The sequence below is a fragment of the Corvus kubaryi genome, unplaced genomic scaffold (assembly GCF_017639235.1).
Source record: "Corvus kubaryi isolate FWS band 111438036 unplaced genomic scaffold, C.kubaryi_AGA036_p1.0 121, whole genome shotgun sequence".
Taxonomy (NCBI): domain Eukaryota; kingdom Metazoa; phylum Chordata; class Aves; order Passeriformes; family Corvidae; genus Corvus; species Corvus kubaryi.
Genome location: NW_024580656.1, coordinates 1,369,037 through 1,387,316, shown reverse-complemented (window position 1 = coordinate 1,387,316; position 18,280 = coordinate 1,369,037). Strand labels below are relative to the sequence as shown.

Below are 18,280 nucleotides of genomic sequence, written 5' to 3'. Positions count from 1 at the left end.
CCAGGGTGGTCTGAAGCCGTTTCAGCCTATTTTCAGCAAACCTAATGGCTGAGGCTGGGAGCCTGCAGCGCCTGTTCCCATCCAACAATGCCACTGCACCAGGAAATGGAGCTGCTGGATGGGAATTCTGGAAAAGACTGCTGTGCAGCTGCTCGGTGCTGCGCAGGGAATGAGGCATGTGGGATGCATTCATGGAAATACGCAGGGCACCGCCGGCCTCGCTGGGCCTCCCAGCAGAGTCTCTCTTGCCACATTGAATTTCCAGCTTGGAAATGCAAAATGCAAGGAACACCAGGCGGTGTCCTGTCGATATTTGTAATACACAAGAAGTGTATTTGCAGTTTTGGTGGGGGGGGAAAAAAGGGGGGATTTCTTCCATTCTGTGCTGCAAACGCAGCAGGTGGAACAGAAGCAGTGAGGCGCAGATGATCCCCCCACCATGCATACAAACTCTGGATTGCTTGGGTGAAAGTGCCCTTGGAAAGTTCAAAAGCCTGGGATATCTTCCCATTCAGTCCCTGCAATATGCATATTGAAAAGGATTTTGCAAACCAAGCCATCCTTTTCCCATTGCGTTTAATCTTTTCTCAGTGCCTGCAGAGATCCTGGGAGTTCAGAAGTTGCTCCTTCTCTAAAAAAGGATTATGCCTTTCTTAATATTGATACTTAGAGTTTGCTTCCCAAAGGAGATAGGATCTGAATTTTGGTGAAAACAGAGTAGTGCATAAAGCTTGTGAATCTGGTTTTCTGGGGAGCCTTGAGCAGCTTTAAACAGACTTACTTTCATTCAAAATCTGTGTCCATACATTGCTTTTGCATGAGAAGCCTCATGCCTGAGTTCCTGATGAACAATGTTAACTTCAGGCACAAATAGTTTAATTTCCAGCTCTCTGATCTCATGGTGAAAAACTCCATGAGTGCAACACTTAGTGGTTTATTTGGGATTTTCAGGAGTGACTGTTCGGATCCCCAGACTTAGTGTGTTTGCCAAGCTTCTTCCAGTTTCCCAAAGCCTTTCTTGTTTTTAGGAGGAGCCCAAAAAGGTTTGTTTCACATACGACCTGTTCCTAAATCTGGAGGGGAATCCACCTGTGAACCACCTGCGTTGTGAGAAGCTGACTTTCAACAACCCCACCAAGGAATTCAGGCGCAAACTCATCAGGGCTGGAGGGGTAAGTGCCCAATTTGGGATCCTAAAAGGAGTGAGCTCGTTTTGCTCTGAGGTTTCTTTTAGCCCAGCAGGCTTCAAGCAGTTTTCTTCATTCATTTAAAAGATGAGCCAGCCAGTTTTGACTCGTGGTTACAGGACTGCAGCACCTGTAGCAGAACAAACCTGCTGGTGGTGTGTGATTGGTGACACTGCATTTGTCAATTTAAATTGTGAGCATTAATATCAAAGCACTGAACCCCACTGGAAAATGAGATCTGCAGTGGATGTTGCAGGCTGCGGTTACCTGTGACCTTCCTGGTGCCAGGAGCAGAAAAGCTCAAGGAAAGTGAGCAGCTTCCAAAATATTCCCTATTAATTTTTTTTAGCTTACTAATTTTTTGTAGGTAGTGCTTCCTGGTCAATAAATGACCTCTAAACTTGGCATCAGCTACTTGTGGCTTCACCAATAAAAAATTAATGAAAAATTGGTCAATATAGAGTGAAAACAGGTGTGGGGGTTGAAAAATAGATATTCTCTAGAAGGCCCAGTAAAGTATGGGTTGCTGCAGTAGCTGAGCTCTTCCGTCTGGGAAGGCAATAAATAGTGATAGACTCTAGGATTATTCTCAAATAACTGCAGGATCTGGGCAAATCAGTCCAAGCCACAAAGGGCTAGAAGTTTTTAATGAGCCAGAGGATGTCAAGGCCAGGTTGGACGGGGCTTGGAGCAACCTGGAATAGTGGGAGGTGTCCCTGCCCATGGCAGGGGGTGGAATAAGATGAGCTTTGAGGTCCCTTTCAATCCAAATCGCTTCATGATTCCTGTTCCTCGTTGTGCCAGGGCTTTCCTGTATTGGGCACACAGAGGAAGGTGCTCATTTCAGCCCTAGGATGGCTGGAGCATCATCTGCTCTCTAGGATTTTCACAGTATGTTATTTGAGTCCTTGTGTACTGAGGTGTTTCAGCTGTTAATCACTTTTGATGCCCTTTCTCTGGTGGCACTTTTCCACAGAATTATCCTGACAATGCAGGGGAGGTAAGAAGGGAATTGTTCCGTGCAGCTCAGTGCTTGGTGTTAGGATTTTGTGAAGGGAGAGACCCAAGCCTCATTTTTTTCCTTTTTCCCCTGAAAGAGTGAATTCAGCTTCTCCTAAACAGAGAAAGTCTTGCTCATTCCTTCCAGATTTATCTCCCTAGCCTTTTTCAGGGGAAGAGCATTTGCAGCAGAACACACAGTTCTTGTCCAGAGCTTTATTGCCTGCCTGTGCTCAGAATATTGGCATTCCCTTTGGGAAAGACACTCGATATTGCATTGCTGCCTTTCAGTTTTTGTGGGTTTAATATTCTGTATTTGAGGAGCTGCCTTGAAACTGAGCATTCCATAGACAATATCTTTTTATGGCCTTTAAGCAGGAGAGGAAAAAACATTGAAAAGATGAATAATAGTGTGTTAATTGAGCAAGTGGCTTAACATAATCATGTGTTAATAGTTAATAGTCCGTGAGATTTTGCTCAGACATAATTTCCCTCCTCTTTATTCGCAGGTAATGGTGATGCCAGAAGGAGCAGAGACTGTTTCGAGGCCAAGTCCTGATTATCCGATGCTGCCCACGATACCTCTCTCTGCCTTCTCTGATCCCAAGAAGACCAAACCCTCCCATGGGTCAAAGGTCAGTGCAGCACACTTTTGGGTCAGCCCGAGGTGAAGGAGTCTTTCAGGCCAGGCTGCTGAGAGCTTGTTCAGCAGCTGTTCCTGGCTGCTGCTAATTCTGAACCTCCTTGTACTCTGCAGTTCAGTAGTTAATGGTCTGGAACTTCCCAGCCTTTAGGAGGCTTTTTTATGATCTGATAGACTTCTCTCCAGGGAAGTTTTGAAAAGAAAATTAAATGTGCAAGACTGGGAATTTTTGGCGAATTGTGTCTTCCTTAAAGGTGGATGAAATCCTCTCTGATTGTTCTGGTTGTGTCCTCGATGCTGAGGATGGATTCTGTGGCTCTCTCACTGTCTGCCATGCCACACTCTGAGTCCCTGCACCTCTTGGCATGAAGGCTGAGTGGAAAGTCAGCCCTTCCTCTGTCCTCAGGGCAGTGCTGGAGAGAACATCAAATATGCTTCACTTGGTCAAACTGGTGCTTTCCAGATTTGATGTTTGCATCCAGCAGTAGCCAGTTCTTGAGACTTCCAAAGAACCTCACCTTCGTTATTTTTTCCCTTATGTACTGAAGCTATTTTTATATAGTCCTACATGGGAGAAACGATCCCCAAGCACTGTGTTTTGGAGCAGATTACATGCATTTTATCAGCCTGAACAGTCAGAGGTATTAACAACAATTCATTTTCCAGTGTAATTCAATTCTGATACCGTGTTCTTCAGGGCTCTAAACACTCTGGCACTTCAGTTATGCCTTCTGATGTTATGAAACAGAGTGAAGATGACTTACCTGTTAGTGGCTGATTTCATTTTGGTCAGGAATTAAGCATTGGAAAACACAGGAAACAGCAGAGAAATAAAGGGCTCTGAGATGAGCTCTGGTGAAAATTGCCAGTTGCTAAAGAGACAACGTTCTCCTGCTTCCATTCCTCCAGGGTGCCCTCAGAGGTGCATCTCTGTTTGCATTCAGATTAAACCTGAATTAAACGTCTCTAGATGTTTCTAGACCTTTGACAGACCCTGGAAAGGAGCAGGAACATGTTTCATCCTTTCCTAATGTTGAAGTGCCCACTGTCAGTTTGTGTCCACCAGCTTGAGGGAAGTGTGGATGTTTACCTGGGCACGTGGGGGTGGATTTCTGCATGAAACAAACCTTGCCATGGGATTTATGAGGATGTGTTTTATCATTCTGTGTGGAGCTGCAGTTTCATACCCAGCTTGTATGTTTCTGTTGCTGAATTTTAGGATGCAAGCAAGGAAAGCAGCAAAGCATCCAAGCCACATAAAGTAACCAAGGAGCACAGGGAGAGGCCCAGGAAAGACTCTGAGAGCAAAAACTCCTCCAAAGACCTTGAGAGAGAACAGAACAAGCCTTTGAAGGACTCCTCCAGAAAACCAACTGAGAACAAACTGCCTAAGGAGGAGAAGGCACCTCCAAAAGCTGCTTTCAAGGAACCAAAACTGGCCGTGAAGGAGACCAAACTGGAGAACACCTCTCCAAAGGGGGGGCCACAGCCGGAGTTAAAGTCTTCCAGCAAGAGGCCCTCCAATGTGGAGTCACCAAAGCCTAGTGCCAAAAAACAAAAAAAGAGTAGCTCCAAAGGGGTAAAGAATATCCTGGGGACATCTCCCAGAACCTCGTCTTCCTCATATCCAGAGAAGAAACAAACCAAGGAGAAGATGAATGCCAAAGTGGAAAAGGTAAAATCTGAGAGCGAGGCCAAGGAGATCAAAAAGCCCATGGAAATGGAGGAGTCAAACTCAGAGGATGAAACTTCTTTCAAGTCAGAGGTGAGTAGGGATTTATCCTTTACCACAATTTGGAAGGATGATGTTAAATCCCTGCCTGAAAAAGATGTTAAAAATAATCTCTCCGAGAAGATAGAGAAGCAGATTGGTAAATGCTTAGGCTGGGTTGTATCTCAGATGAAATTCTTCTTTGAAACTCTAATCAATATTAATTGTTCCTCCTGTGTGGTTTAGCTTCTGCTTCAGATACAAACTTCTATTGAGATTTATGTGCAGGCAGAGTTACCTAAAAGTCAGAGTTTAAGGTTATGGTCCCTCATTCATCCCTGGCAGTGATATCTACAGAGCTACAGGAGATACAGGGACACTTTTCTGCCTGCTTATGATAGCGATGTTTTTGAATGTGATCTAATTTCAGAAAAGAAGGAAATCATCTCAGTTTTGGTAATGAAAAAAGCCCAGTATTAAAATGTAAATAAAGCCCCTCTTCCTGTCATGGCCTGTAAGAAATGTGCCATTGGCTGAAGCTCAAAATACAACCACATGCCACTAAATCTAAATAAGTTGTGTTGTGAAACATAAAACAAATTATGTTCTTGTACTACTATTTTTAAAAGCTGTCTAAATATTTTTTCATTTTTACAACTGAGAACATTCCTCATCCTCTGTTTTCTAAAAAGTGTTTTCCAAAAGAAGGCAAAAAAAAATGTAAGAAGGGACAGACAAATCCAAACTGTTGCTACTTTTCACTTGTATATTTGTTATAAAGAAGCCATATATCTTGTAGTAGGGTTCACAGGATAATGTCATGGGAATTCTGGAACTGGTTCCTCCTGACCGCTTTAAGAAAGGTTTATTTTATTAAGATGAATGTTCTGGGGACAGTTTGTATTATGATTTAATCAGCACTGTGATACAGCAAATACTGATGTGTTTGTCAGGAGGGGTTTTTTCTGCAGGATTCCCAGTAGAAGAGTTGATCGGGGAAGCGTTAATTCCACTCTGCAGAGAAGTAACATCCCTGGAAGTGTCCAAAGCCAGGTTGGACAGAGCTTGGAGCACCCTGGGATAGTGGAAGGTGTCCCTGCCCATGGCAGGGGATGGCACAGAATGATCTTTAAGGTCCCTTCCCACCCAAACCATTCTGGCATTTTATGACTTTATTTCCCAGATGGATTAAATACTTATATTGGGCATTAAGAAGAGGCAGTTCCTCCCCTCTTTTAGCCTTTTACCCAAAATGCAGCAGTGTGCAGCAAGCCCCACATCTCAATTCCAGACCCACAGCCCTCCCTGCAGACCCGTGTCCTGTGCTGATCCCAGAGTGTCCTTCGCTGTCCCCGAGGTGTCCCCGTCCCCTCGTGGGGGGCCCGGACGGTGTGAGCTGATCGTGCTGCCAGGCTGTCCCTGAAGCCACAGCCTGTGGCACTGGAGCCTCAGCATCTGCTGCAGCCCGTCCTGCCCCTGTCCTCCCTGGCTCCAGCTCCTGTTGGGTGCTGGACAGTGGGATCTGGGGAGGGCAGGGACACTCTCTGTGAGGGACAGGGAGCGGTGGCAGCTGCCGCTCCCACCAGCTGAGGTTCCTGTGGAACCTGAACTCCAGGGCACAGCTGCATAAAGCACTGGCAGCAGCACCCAGGTTCTGGAGTTCCTTGTGCACCCTGGGGGCATCTCCCTGCTCCCAGCACTGCTGGTTGCTGCTCCAGGGTTTCTCCTGGCACAGCTGCGTGTGGAGCCGTGTGGGAGCCACATCACTAAAGCGAGGGAGCAGCTGGAGGTGGACCAGGGCCCGGAAACTCTTAAATCAGCTCTGCTGCTGTAGCCAGGGATTGTGCAACAGCTCCAGGGCTGCAGCTCCACGGTGACTCCTAGCTGACATCTTTGCAGGCTGCTGTGGAGAGGAGCAGCCCTGCTCCCATTTGTGCTCCTGGCCTGGGAGCTCAGAGGGGGACTCTCCAGAGGGATGAAGGACTTTCTCCTGCTATTTCAGCTCTTGCTGGAAGTTACTTGGCCTTTCTTTCTTTTTTTTACCTTTTTTTTTTTTTTTTTTTTCCTTCCCCCATCAAGTCCAGTTCCCTGAACTGGCCTCATGCTTGGCTGCCTCCGTGCTGACAAAAGGGAGAGCAGGGATGTGAGGCAGCGTTGCTTTTTGCCATTGTCGGCGTTGCTTTGGTCACATCCCAGTGACAGTCACTGAGCACACGGAGCGTGTCCAGCTGCATCCTCCTCTGGCTGAAGGAGCTGATGGGGTTAATGGCAGAAGGAGAGATGAGTTACCTCCAACTTCTGCTGCTTAGGTCCTGTTAAGTCATTTTAAGGGAAGGCCTGCAGATTACCAGGAATGAGGGATGTAGGATTGGAGCTGTGGGTCAAGCACAAGAACTGTGCTCCCTTAGCTTGAAAATATTCATAAAATCCCAGAATGGTTTGGGTTGGAAGGGACCTTTAAATATCATTCAGTTCCATCCCCTGCCATGGGCAGGGACACCTCCCACTGTCCCAGGCTGCTCCAAGCCCCAATGTCCAGCCTGGCCTTGGGCACTGCCAGGGATCCAGGGGCAGCCCCAGCTTCTTTGGACAACCTGTTCTCTCTGCTCTCCACTTCCATGTTGGAATTTCCCTAAACAGCCAGGGCTGCTGCAATGTGCCAGTAGATCTGATGTTGGAATTTTTAAATTATTCTCCTTCACTCCTGAACCCTTCCCAAAGGTTGTAATACCATTTTGGACACATTTTCCCCATCTTACAGTGGAATAAATGAAACTCTTACCAGTACTTGGGTGACAGTGTGGCCAGCAGGACCAAGGCAGGGATTGTTCTTTGTGCTGGGCACTGCTGAGGCCACACCTCGAGTGCTGTGTCCATTTCTGGGCCCCTCACAAAAAGGACATGGAGGGGCTGGAGCATGTCCAGAGATGGGAATGAAGCTGGGGAAGGGGCTGAAACACCAGGAGAGGCTGAGGGAGCTGGGAAAGGGGCTCAGCCTGGAGCAAAGGAGGCTCAGGGGGGACCTTGTGGCTCTGCACAAGTCCCTGACAGGAGGGGACAGCCGGGGGGTTGGGCTCTGCTCCCAGGGAACGGGGACAGGATGGAGGAAATGGCCCCAAGCTGTGCCAGGGGAGGGTCAGGTTGGACACCAGGAAGAATTCCATCATGGAAGGGGTGGTCAGGAATCAAAAGGGGCTGCCCAGGGAGGTTTGGAGGCCCCATGCCTGGAGGTGTCCAAGGAAGGCCTGGACATGGCACTCAGTGCTCTGGGCTGGGGACAAGGTGGGCATCAGGCGCAGGGATTCTGTGATAAGTTATAAAGAAGGGTGGTATTGGAGTGAAAAATTTTGCTGTCACTTTCACTTATCAATTCCCAAAGCTGCCAGTGTGCCTCTTTGTGCCTGTCACAAAGTTTTTTTAGTATTAACCCTTCCTTTAACACACTTAACAGTGGGAATGTGTGATCGCTCCAGTGTGAGGATGTGGCAGCAGTAGTAATAAGTAGATTCCTAGGAATGAAACAGTGAAACTGAAATGCTGATTTCCAGGGAATTACTTTTAAAAAGGCAAGATACTACAGTACTTTGAGAATCTTTGAACTAGAACCTGCCTGAGCGCCAAATAAAACCGTTTTAAGGGGAATTTTAGGAGCTGTTTGGGGATGGAGGGAGTTGCTGTGGCCTCTGCTGCCCTCTGGCGGTCCCCAGGGCTATTGCAGGTGATTGCTGTGCGGTATCGGATTTACGATTAAAATTTCCCAATCTCACCCAAATTTCCTTCCTGGATGCTGCTGTTACCAGTATTCACTTACTCTTCACTTACTCTTACTGCACAGGATACTCCTGGTACTTCTGCTGAGTGCTGATGGAGGAGTTGGGGTCACAAGGGTTGAGCTGGTCTCTGTTATGTTTGCACAATGTAGTGGAGCCAGTACAGTGGATCACTCAAACTGGTGTAGAAACAACTGGGTTTAGGGGATAATAATAATAATTTAGAATTAATTTTGGAGTCATGTGAGCTAGTTGGGAAAGACATCTCCGTGTCTGTGAGGAAAGGGATAGGGAATTGGGATTGTTCATTGAAGAAGAGAAGCTTTGGTGTGACCTCCAGTGCCTGAAGGAGCCTGCAGGAAAGATAGACTGTTTGTAAGGGATGGAGGGACAGGACAAGGGGGAATGGCCTCAGACTAACAGAGAATGGGGTTAAATGGGATATTGGGAAGGAATTCTTGGCTATGAGGGTGGGGAGGCCCTGGCACAGGGTGCCCAGAGCAGCTGGGGCTGCCCCTGGATCCCTGGAAGTGTCCAAGGCCAGGTTGGACCAGGCTTGGAGAAGCCTGGGACTGGATTGGATTAAATCATCTTTAAGGTAATTTCCGACCCAAACCGCTCCATGAGTCTCTGAGTCCATGGTCAGTGATCAGTCTGAGGCTCAAGGGAACCTTGGTAGGTACAATAAATACACTTTTTAAGAGGGTTTAGGTAGTTGAGGGTTCTGTGCTGGTCATCTGTCACTTCAAAGTAAGGGCTTTTCATTTAAATGTTTTTCAGATGCTCCATATCATCAGCTGGGGGGTTTGAACCTTGTGGTGTGAAGGGGTTTGCTGGGAGTCCTTGATGTTGCTCCCAGGAGTGCTGAGCTGCATCCTGCCAGACTTCCATAGATGTTTTTTTTATTCACCTCACATTCTGTTTGTTTCCATAATCCCGAGAACTCCATTCAGCCATGGGTGATGTTGTAGAGTGCTCAGATGCTCCTGTCTCACAGTGCTTTGTGCTCTGCTTTTCTGGATTAGAAAGATTAAGATTCTTTTTCTTTTGTTTCCCTTTTATGGGGGGTTAAGTCTGTCCAGTCCAGCCCTTCCAACTCCAGCTCCAGCTCCGACTCCAGCTCTGACTCTGATTTTGAGCCATCTCAGAACCACAGTCAAGGTGTGTTAAAACCTTCCTTGTGTAACTTTAAAAGGCTCAAGAGAAATAAATCTGATTTTCCAGCACTATAATAATACAGTTTCTTGCATGCAGCCATGTGTTGGAGCTGTGATGCTTCAGCAAGAAAAGGCAATAATGTCATAACATCATGAACAAGTATTTTTCTTCTCTTGGCAGCTAATTTATGAGTAGGGAATCCCTCTGGATTTGGTTCTTTCCCTTCTGGCTTTGGTTTCTGCCTCGGTTTATAAATGTGTTGCTGCTGCCTGGTGTGTAGAATCACCAGAACAGTTCTCCTCCAATCTCATCTATGTTTTATTAAAAATTATAAATGTGCCATTCATCACTTTGCCAGTGTGTAACAGCTCCTTTCTCAGATCCCTTCACTGATAACCCAGAGAGGGAAACTCTGGCAACAGTAAATGTTCCAACTGCAGCAAATGCTGTGCTGTTGCTGCTGTCTCCAGTGACATTTAAATCAGCCCCACACACATGAAAAATGTGTCCTTTTGTTCTCATTTGGGAGGGAGGGGAGGCTTTGGGGAAGGGAGGGAGCTGTAAAGTTTGTCAGCTCTGCTTTAGCCCTGAGCCTGGGGCAGGCTGTCCTTTTCCAGTCACATCTCACTGGCAATCAGGATGTGTCTCAGCTGAGATGCAGGGGTTGGGCTGGGGCTGTGCTGGTCGTGTCCTGGTGCTGAATTCCCTTCTCCCATCTGCCCCAGGCCCCCTGCGCTCCATGGTGGAGGATCTGCAGTCGGAGGAGTCGGATGATGACGACAGCTCCTCTGGAGAGGAGGCAGCAGTCAAAGCAAACCCCGTCAGCCGGGATTCCAGGTGGTAACAAATCCGGAACAGGGATGTTTGCTTGGCGCTCGGCCCTCTGCATTTGGTATTTTAGGGTGCTCTCCATTTGGAAGGAGGAATTAAAGAGCCAGGGCTCTGTGTGGGAGGGGAGGAAGGGCAGATGTGTGGGGTCACTCAGCACAGGGTGGGGACACAGAGCTGGGGACAACAGGGTTGGCCGAGGAGCACAAAGAGGGGAAGGCACCAGGAAGTGCTGAGCTGAGCTGGCAAGTGTCACTGACTGACACCTTCAAACACCTTCACCTAATTGTGACCCTGAGATCTCTGCAGAGCTGCTGGGGTGTGGCACCTTTGATCTGCCAAGATTAGGGACATGTGGGGGACAGGCAGAGTGTGCTGCTCTGGCTGCCTGCGACTGACAGGGCTCAGGAGTCACTCTGTGCCTACCCTGTGTTGGCTGCTCCTCTCCTCTGGACTCAGTGACAGCTGTTTCCTGCTCCAGGCCCCGGAAGGAGTGGAACTTCATCCTTCTTCCCTCAGGAAATGCTGCTACAGCCCAAACCTGGAGTCTCAGTGAATTGTTTAATCCAAATGCTTGGCCCAGAGAGCAGCTGCAAATCAGAAATGCTGCTGGTGGTTACCAAAACAAACAAATATCCATTATTGCACTTGTCATCATCAGCTAAACAAGGATGGAGAGACATTGAAGGGTATTTTTGTAGATCTTTAGGGGATAACCAGTTTTCAAGTTCGTCACAGGTAGGCTACCTGCCATATTTATAGGGCCAAAAGGAGAAGGAGAATAAATAGGAAATCTTAGAGGTCACACCAGCAGCAGCACTAAATGCATTTTTTGTCTGTGGAGGTGTCAGTGAGCCTTTCATGCTCTTGGTGACACTGGGAGGAATTCTTGAACTGAACAGTTGGCTGTGTGTGAAAATCAAGTGGTGCTCAGTTGTTCTGGGGGACTCGTGTATGCCAGAGTTGAACTGCTGCCTGTGCTGTGCCACCTAAACCTCCCTGGGAATGCCAGGTGACACCAGCTGGGAAAAAAGGGATTCTTGGAATCTCCAGTGACCCATTCTCGCAGCCAGTGTAGGATCTATGACATAAAAGAGAATTTCACTAGCTCTGTGTGGCTCAGCTGGCAGCTGATGAGTTTGCTGCTCCCTGGTGATGCTCATTCTCTGCTGGTGGTTTTTCAGACTGAGCCTCAGTGACAGTGACAGTGACAACAGCGCCGACTCCTGCCCGCCCAGCCGGGAGCCGCCTCCTGGGCAGAAGCTGCCCCCAGCAAACAACAAGGTATGAAATCCCCCCTTCCCACAGCTCTGCTTCCCCCCTCTCCTGGTTCCTGCATTGGAAATTCTCACTTGCACCGAATTCTCCCTATTCCTGTCCTCAGCAGACAAGTGATTCCTTCCATTTCAGCGCTCTGCTGGGACACCCCTGTGGTTCCTGAGCTGATTTTGATCCTGTTGTTGGTTTCTTTTCCCCTCAGGCATCTGGAAGGAAAAGCCCAGAGTCTTGTAACAAGCCAGAGAAGATCCTGAAGAAGGGAACGTATGACAAGGTGTGTCCTGTGGAGAGGGATCTTTCATGAGGGCCTGGAGGGACAGGACCCAGGGAATGGCTTCCCAGTGCCAGAGGGCAGGGCTGGATGGGATCTTGGGAAGGAATTGTTCCCTGGGAGGGTGGGCAGGCCCTGGCACAGGGTGCCCAGAGCAGCTGGGGCTGCCCCTGGATCCCTGGCAGTGCCCAAGGCCAGGCTGGACATTGGGGCTTGGAGCAGCCTGGGACAGTGGGAGGTGTCCCTGCCATGGCAGGGGTGGAATGGGATGAACTTTAAGGTCCCTTCCCACCCAAACCATTCCAGGATGCTCTGATTGAGGAGCTGAGTGTGTCAGAGCTGCTGGGCCTCACCATGCACAAAACCACCTGAATCAGCCCAGCCTGTTCATTGTTCTGTCTCAGCAGGGTAAAAGCTTGAGTTTAACAAAAACCAGATGTTGAAAGGACAGACTTTGGAGAGTGACACTGCAGAAATTGTGTACGTTACATAGCTGAAGCCCCAGGTGGTGTTCATAGGCAAAACGTTAAAATTGTTGTATTTGTTTGCCCTTTGTCTGAACCAAGGGCCTGGGCACTGCTGCAGTGCTGGGGCACTTCATTAAAAGGCAGTTTCACCTGGCTTTGATCTTATAAATTAAATATTATTTGCTGCTCTGCTTTGCAGGTTTAGTTGGAACCTTTGTTTGTTCAGTGAAATTCCCTCTTTCCTTGCCTCCAAGGAGAGCAGATCCATGTTCATGCTGTGATTCACTGATTCTTTGGATCAGTTTTGCTGATCCGGACCTGTTGTTGGCTGTCTAATAAAAACTAAAATTAAAAAAGAAACCCAAACCACTCTTACCTAAGAACAATGAACATGTTGAGCCTGTGAACAATCCTTCATTTCCTGTTGTGGTGTAGGTAAAACTACCTGGGACTACAGTGCACTCCAAGAATTTTTCCTTACCTAAATGGAAGTCATTGCTCAGCAGATTGCTGGGGTGTTGGTCACTGATGCACCTGATGTTTTCAGGTAATTTGGAGTTAATTAGGAGAATCCACTGATGAGGAGCTCACACTGAGGGTCACCAAGGTGAACTTCACCTCACTGAGGTCCTTAAAGGTTCTGCCCAGTTCTTGGGGCTGGTTACAGGTGTGGGTGTCATTAAATTTAAAAAAATGGCCTTCAGAGTACTTGTATTTAAGGGAAGTCTTCAGTACTTGAGGAGGAGGCAGTGAAAAAAGTATGGAAAAATTGGGAATGTCTGAAAGGGCCTCAAGTTCTTCTGACCCCTCACTGGGGTCAGACACTCCACGGGTCCTTCAGACACTCCACGGGTCCCTGTTTGTGTTCCAGGCCTACACGGATGAGCTGGTGGAGCTCCACAGGCGGCTCATGGCACTACGGGAGCGCAACGTGCTCCAGCAGGTACAGACCTTGTCCGTGCTGGCCCCGGGGATCTGGGTGTCCAGAGGGCTCAGCCAGGCCCTTCCAGAGAGCTTCTGCTTTGCTTTGAAAGCAAAAATATGGAAAATAAAATAAAATCAGCTGTGCATGCGGTGTTTTTGTTGGAAATAGTACAGGAGTGTGGTGTGGGCACCTTCCCTCTGCCATCCTGGCAGCAATCCCTAAGTTGGGGTCTCCTGGTCTGATTGACGGCTTCTTCCTGGGGGCAGGGGCTGAGCTCTGCTCCGGGACAGGGACAGGAGCCCAGGGAACGGCTGGAGCTGGGTCAGGGCTGGGCATGGAGCTCAGGGAAAGGTTCTTCCCCCCGAGGCTGCTGGGCACTGCCCAGGCTCCCCAGGGAATGGGCCCGGCCCCGAGGCTGCCAGAGCTGCAGGAGCGTTTGGACAGCGCTCTCAGGGATGCCCAGGCTGGGGTTGTTGGGGTGTCTGTGCAGGGCCAGGGGCTGCACTGATGATCCCTGAGGGTCCCTTCCAGCTCAGGGGATTCTGTTATTTTATGATACAAAAGGACAGAAACGTGCCCACATCACTGTCCAGAATGAGCTACTCAGGCATGCAGGAGGAGCTGGTTTGCTTTCTTGGGGAGAGCATTCCTTTCCTGTTATGAGCCTCTCCAAGGCTGTTCCAAAGGGGTGGGAAAGGCCTGGATGGGCTCTGTGTGCCCGCTGCCCTCTGTGCTGTACTGATGTCCATCCCCCTGTCTCCAGATCGTGAATCTCATTGAGGAAACCGGGCATTTCAACGTCACCAACACAACCTTTGACTTTGACCTCTTCTCCCTGGATGAGACGACCGTCCGCAAGCTGCAGAGCTACCTGGAGGCCGTGGCCACATGACGCTGGGCCTGGGAAGCTGGCTCTGCTCTTCGACCAGAGATCCCCTCCACTGGTACAGGAAACCACCCCATGGAACTAGGCCTTCTTATCCTCCTGCCTCACCCGAAGAAGCACTGCCTTAGAGAACAGCCATGCTCTAGGAATGCTCAGCCAGCTGCACTTTTCTTGTAGGCTTCAAACCAGCGCCCGCCTTGCTGAGTCTGTCCCCCCCCGGCTTCGTGGGCCAGGCCCCGAGCAGAGCAGGCGTGCTGCACTTAGGCTGCACAGCGCGACCTTTTCGGTTTCCCTTCGAGCAACTGTGTTTCAAGAGCACATTTTCCAGGCGTCTCTGAGCTCTGAAGGAGCGTGGATGCTGTTCCCTTCCCCCGGAGCTTGGGACCAGCCTGCGGAGAGCTCCAGAACTCAGAGCCCTCCCGCTCTGCCCCGCGCCGTGTGGGTCACATTGACAGAGCTGGCCCGGAGACTGGGGACACAGGAGGCTCCCGGGGGTCCTGCTGGTCTGCTGCAGAGGAGAGGGGCTGCATTCCAGCTGCATTCCAGCTGCATTCCAGCTGGGATCACCCACCGGTGACTCCCGGTGGGGGCAGGACCCTCAGCTCCCTGCAGGGACACTCTGTGCTCGGTGAGGAGGCCTCTGGAACCTGCTGTCTCCTGCTGGGGTTTGGAGATGTCTTGTTTGTTGATCTGAGCTCCTAAACAAAGTCCCACTCCTTTCAGTCTGCTTTAACTGTAATAGGACTCCAAAACTGTAAGCTGTATATTTTATATATATATATTATATATATGTATGTACTGTATGTATAAGAAGGGCCTAGTTGGGTCTTATGATCTTAAGGGTGTGTTTTTCTGTTGTTTTTTTATGGCTCTGGCAGGGGAAGGCGCTTAATAAGATTTGACTCGTTTCGTTCAATGCCTCTTGTGGACAATTTGTAGTGTAAGGAAGCTGGACAGCAACCTCCAGGCATCCCGTGCTCCAGAAGGGGCTCACCCGTCGTCTTTCCATTTGTCAGTGTTTGATAACTTTGCCAAAACATGTGATTGGTTTTGTTCTGTGTTCTCAAAGAGGAATCTCCTTGCAGTGGCCCCTATAGTAGTGGCTGTACTTTGGGAAAACCAAAACAAGGGAGAGCTTAAATCTTTGGGAGACGCTGATGTAAAACACGGAGTGGAGTCAGGTTTGTTCCCTCCTCCCTCTCCCACCACGCTGCCTGTGCAGGAAAAGGCAGGAAACACAAACACTAATGCAACCCCTTCCCTGGATTTCTAGTTAAACTAGTACTGACCTCCAAGTGTTGTCCAGGCGGGCGTGGGGAAATCCCAGCGCCTTCCTCAAAGCTGTGTTACACTCCTGGTCCCTAAATTCAGTATTTTCCCAGGAATTGCTCATTTTTCCGAGGGGTGTGGGAAGCTTTTGCCAAATGTCCATGGGGCACAGGCGGTGTGGGAGCAGCGGTGCTGGGGAGCCCCTCTGCTCAGGGAGGGTTGCACCGCTCCAGGTTTGCTGTCCCTTGTTTTGGGTTCCCCCTTTCTTTATCATGGAAATGTTGCAACTAATCAACTGAAGTGGCAATATGATGATAAGCTTGTTTGAGTTGGGTCATGTTGACCCGATTCCCATTAATTTTGTCCTTGTACCACCTTTCATGTGTTGTGTGTGTGTATATATATATATATATATATGTGTGTGTGTATATATATATATATATGGAAGTTCAAGCTCATGCCAGGTGCAAACCCTGTCACACCAGTGATCTCAGCTCTTTTCTTTCGTGCTGGACGATGCCAGGGCTGGAGAGAAATGCCAGAGAAGGTGGAGGGCAGTGGGCAGAGGAGGAGGTGGCAGCAGGACACCCATGGTGGAGGCTGGCGGTCACAGCCCCTGGGTGGGTACTGCGAGTCCTCGTGTCTCCGTGGGGCTGTGCCGGGGGAGGCAGCTCTGTGCCCACTCCGGGCAGCCTGGCACCCCCGTGCTGGGTGGGGTTGGTGACACTGTCCTGTCCCCAGAGCAGTGGGGGTGGCCGGGCTGACCCAGCTCTCCCGAGGTCTTTGCTGCCCTCTCCACCCTGGTCACTCCTCCCACAGCTCCGGTCCCAGCACTTCCGGACTGTCCACAGCCTCCAGAGCTGCCCCTCAAGGGACTGGAGGTGCCACCTCCCTCCTGCCCCTTCTGCTGTCAGTGCCCCGTGCTCACAGCTCCCAGCCAGCCCAGGACATGCGTGGGAGGCTGTTCCTGAGCGTGGCTGGAAGCACCGTGGCCACGGCATCGTCCTGTCCTGGAAGTGACTTTGTTGGTGAAGTCTGCTGAGCATTGATAGGGATTTGGTTTGGTTTTTATAAGAAGTATTTTACACATGAATTTTTTTAGACTGTTTATAATCCCCCTGAAAACCCGAGGTAGGATTGTTCCCCAGCAATAGTTCCTCTCCATTGTGTGCACATGCTGATTTGTTACTAAAAGGTTTTTGCAAGTACTTAGTTGTTCTACAGAGTTGATGTTTTTTGGGGTATGTGGTAGCGTTGGGGAGCACAGGAGGAATGACTCTGCAAACTAAGAATGGTCACATTTGGGCCTCATCTTGTGTCCCCTTGGAGTTCCCTGTGTAGATTCCCTCTAGGCTGGCTGAACGCTGTTCTGAACATGCCGTGTACAGGTTTTTGTGGATAAAGTGTTTGTTCTTGTGTCACTCTTGAGAGCATGGATGGATTATTGTACTCTAGGAAGGAGGGGGCAGTGCTGCTGTGGGCATTGCTTCAGGTCCTCGAGGATGTGTAGTAGCTTGTGTTGTTAAAAAAAGGAAGAAAAAAAAAAAAAGAATCCAAAATTGACTTGTAGCCATAATGGTTTTTCCAAGGAAAATGGACAGGACTCTGTTACTTTTCCGTGTCCTTCGTGGTGGTGCTGCTGGCACAGACAGGTGCTGGGCAGCGCGAGGGCTTCCCGAGTTGAGTTGGAATCGTGTTGGAGGTGGGATCAGGACTCGGCTCCTTCGTCCTTGGCCCAGATCAGAGGCCAGGGAGGGGTCGGGAGCATTTTCCTGGGTCCTGGTCTGCGATGTGTTGAGCCTTGAGGCTTTGATTACTGACATGTACTATTAAAAAAGCTAAAAAAAAAAGAGGAGAGGAAGGCTGGCTGGCTGCAAAGCCCGGCTGAGGCGTTTGGGCCACGGAGGGAGCGAGGCTGGCTGAGGTCAGGCTGAATCCATGGAAGTGCAATGACTCTGCCACCCGTGGGATCGTGGGGTGCGGTGGGAGCATCAGAACGAGCCAAGCAATTGATGCAACAATCCAGAAGCAGTTTTTTTGTCAGATCTTGGAAGGTGTTTGATGGTGAGAGAGGTTTAAACGTCCCTTACGGAGGGGCCTCTCCACGAGCAGAGCCCGGAGCGGCTCCGGTTCCGCAGTTTTCCATTGGGGATGTGCTGGAGCCGGCTCTGCTCGCATGAGGCTCCTCCCTGCTGGCCCGGGTGCTGTGGTGACGCTGTGACAGCCCCGGTGCACCTGGGCCAGGTGTTAATTAGTGCTGGAAGGACCCAAATCGGTGTTGCTTTCCTGGGGCGCGGAATAGCCATCAAAAACTGACAAGATGAGTTTGCACTCCTAAAGAAAAATGTAAGTACTTCAACTTCTAGAGAATTTTTAATTGTATTTCTGCCTAGAGCCGAGGTATTAAATACCTCAGCACCTGAGGATTTTAAAAGTTGTGTTGGGAGAAAGTTCTTCACTCAGCTGGAAGAAATGCAGCTGAGCCAAGACTAACTGCAAGATTAAAAAAAAACCACAAAAAAAACTCATGTTTGTAATACGTTACAGGATTGTTTGTCCTGAATTTTAAACTTTTTGTTAAATTTGTGGAACTATGGAGGAATTTTCTAGAAAAAGTGAAATAAAGTAAGATGGAAAAGTAAAACTCGGAAGTGGTTTTCTGTTGTTGTGTTGTTTCTCCAGGGACGGCACCGTGGCTTTCCCAAAACCTCTCCTCGTGGCACAGCACTGGGGCTGGGAACACCATGGGGCCTGGCAGGGGCAAAGCCAGGGAAACGGAGTTGTTATAAAAGCGTGGGATGGCTCCAGCAGCCCCTCATCCATCAGAGCTTTGTCTGTTCAGGTGAGGGGTCCCTGCCCTGGGGGGAGCTGGAGCAGCAGGTCCCTGG

At 49.3% G+C, this 18,280-nt stretch overlaps 1 protein-coding gene across 2 annotated transcripts in view; it reads left to right on the top strand.

The window, feature by feature from the left end:
• MLLT1 (MLLT1 super elongation complex subunit) overlaps positions 1-18,036 on the top strand; it is a 32,585-nt gene extending 14,549 nt beyond the window's left edge. The window contains exons 4-12 of one of the 2 annotated variants that reach the window (XM_042046453.1): positions 1,029-1,172; positions 2,696-2,821; positions 4,049-4,594; positions 9,384-9,471; positions 10,194-10,305; positions 11,481-11,580; positions 11,777-11,848; positions 13,184-13,255; positions 14,001-18,036. In XM_042046453.1, the coding sequence (XP_041902387.1) occupies positions 1,029-1,172; positions 2,696-2,821; positions 4,049-4,594; positions 9,384-9,471; positions 10,194-10,305; positions 11,481-11,580; positions 11,777-11,848; positions 13,184-13,255; positions 14,001-14,129 (1,389 nt within the window). In that variant the 3' untranslated portion in view covers positions 14,130-18,036. Of the gene's footprint in view, positions 1-1,028; positions 1,173-2,695; positions 2,822-4,048; positions 4,595-9,374; positions 9,472-10,193; positions 10,306-11,480; positions 11,581-11,776; positions 11,849-13,183; positions 13,256-14,000 lie in introns of both variants that reach the window. The other variant, XM_042046368.1, reaches the window with a different exon arrangement.
• The last annotated feature ends 244 nt before the right edge of the window (positions 18,037-18,280 follow it).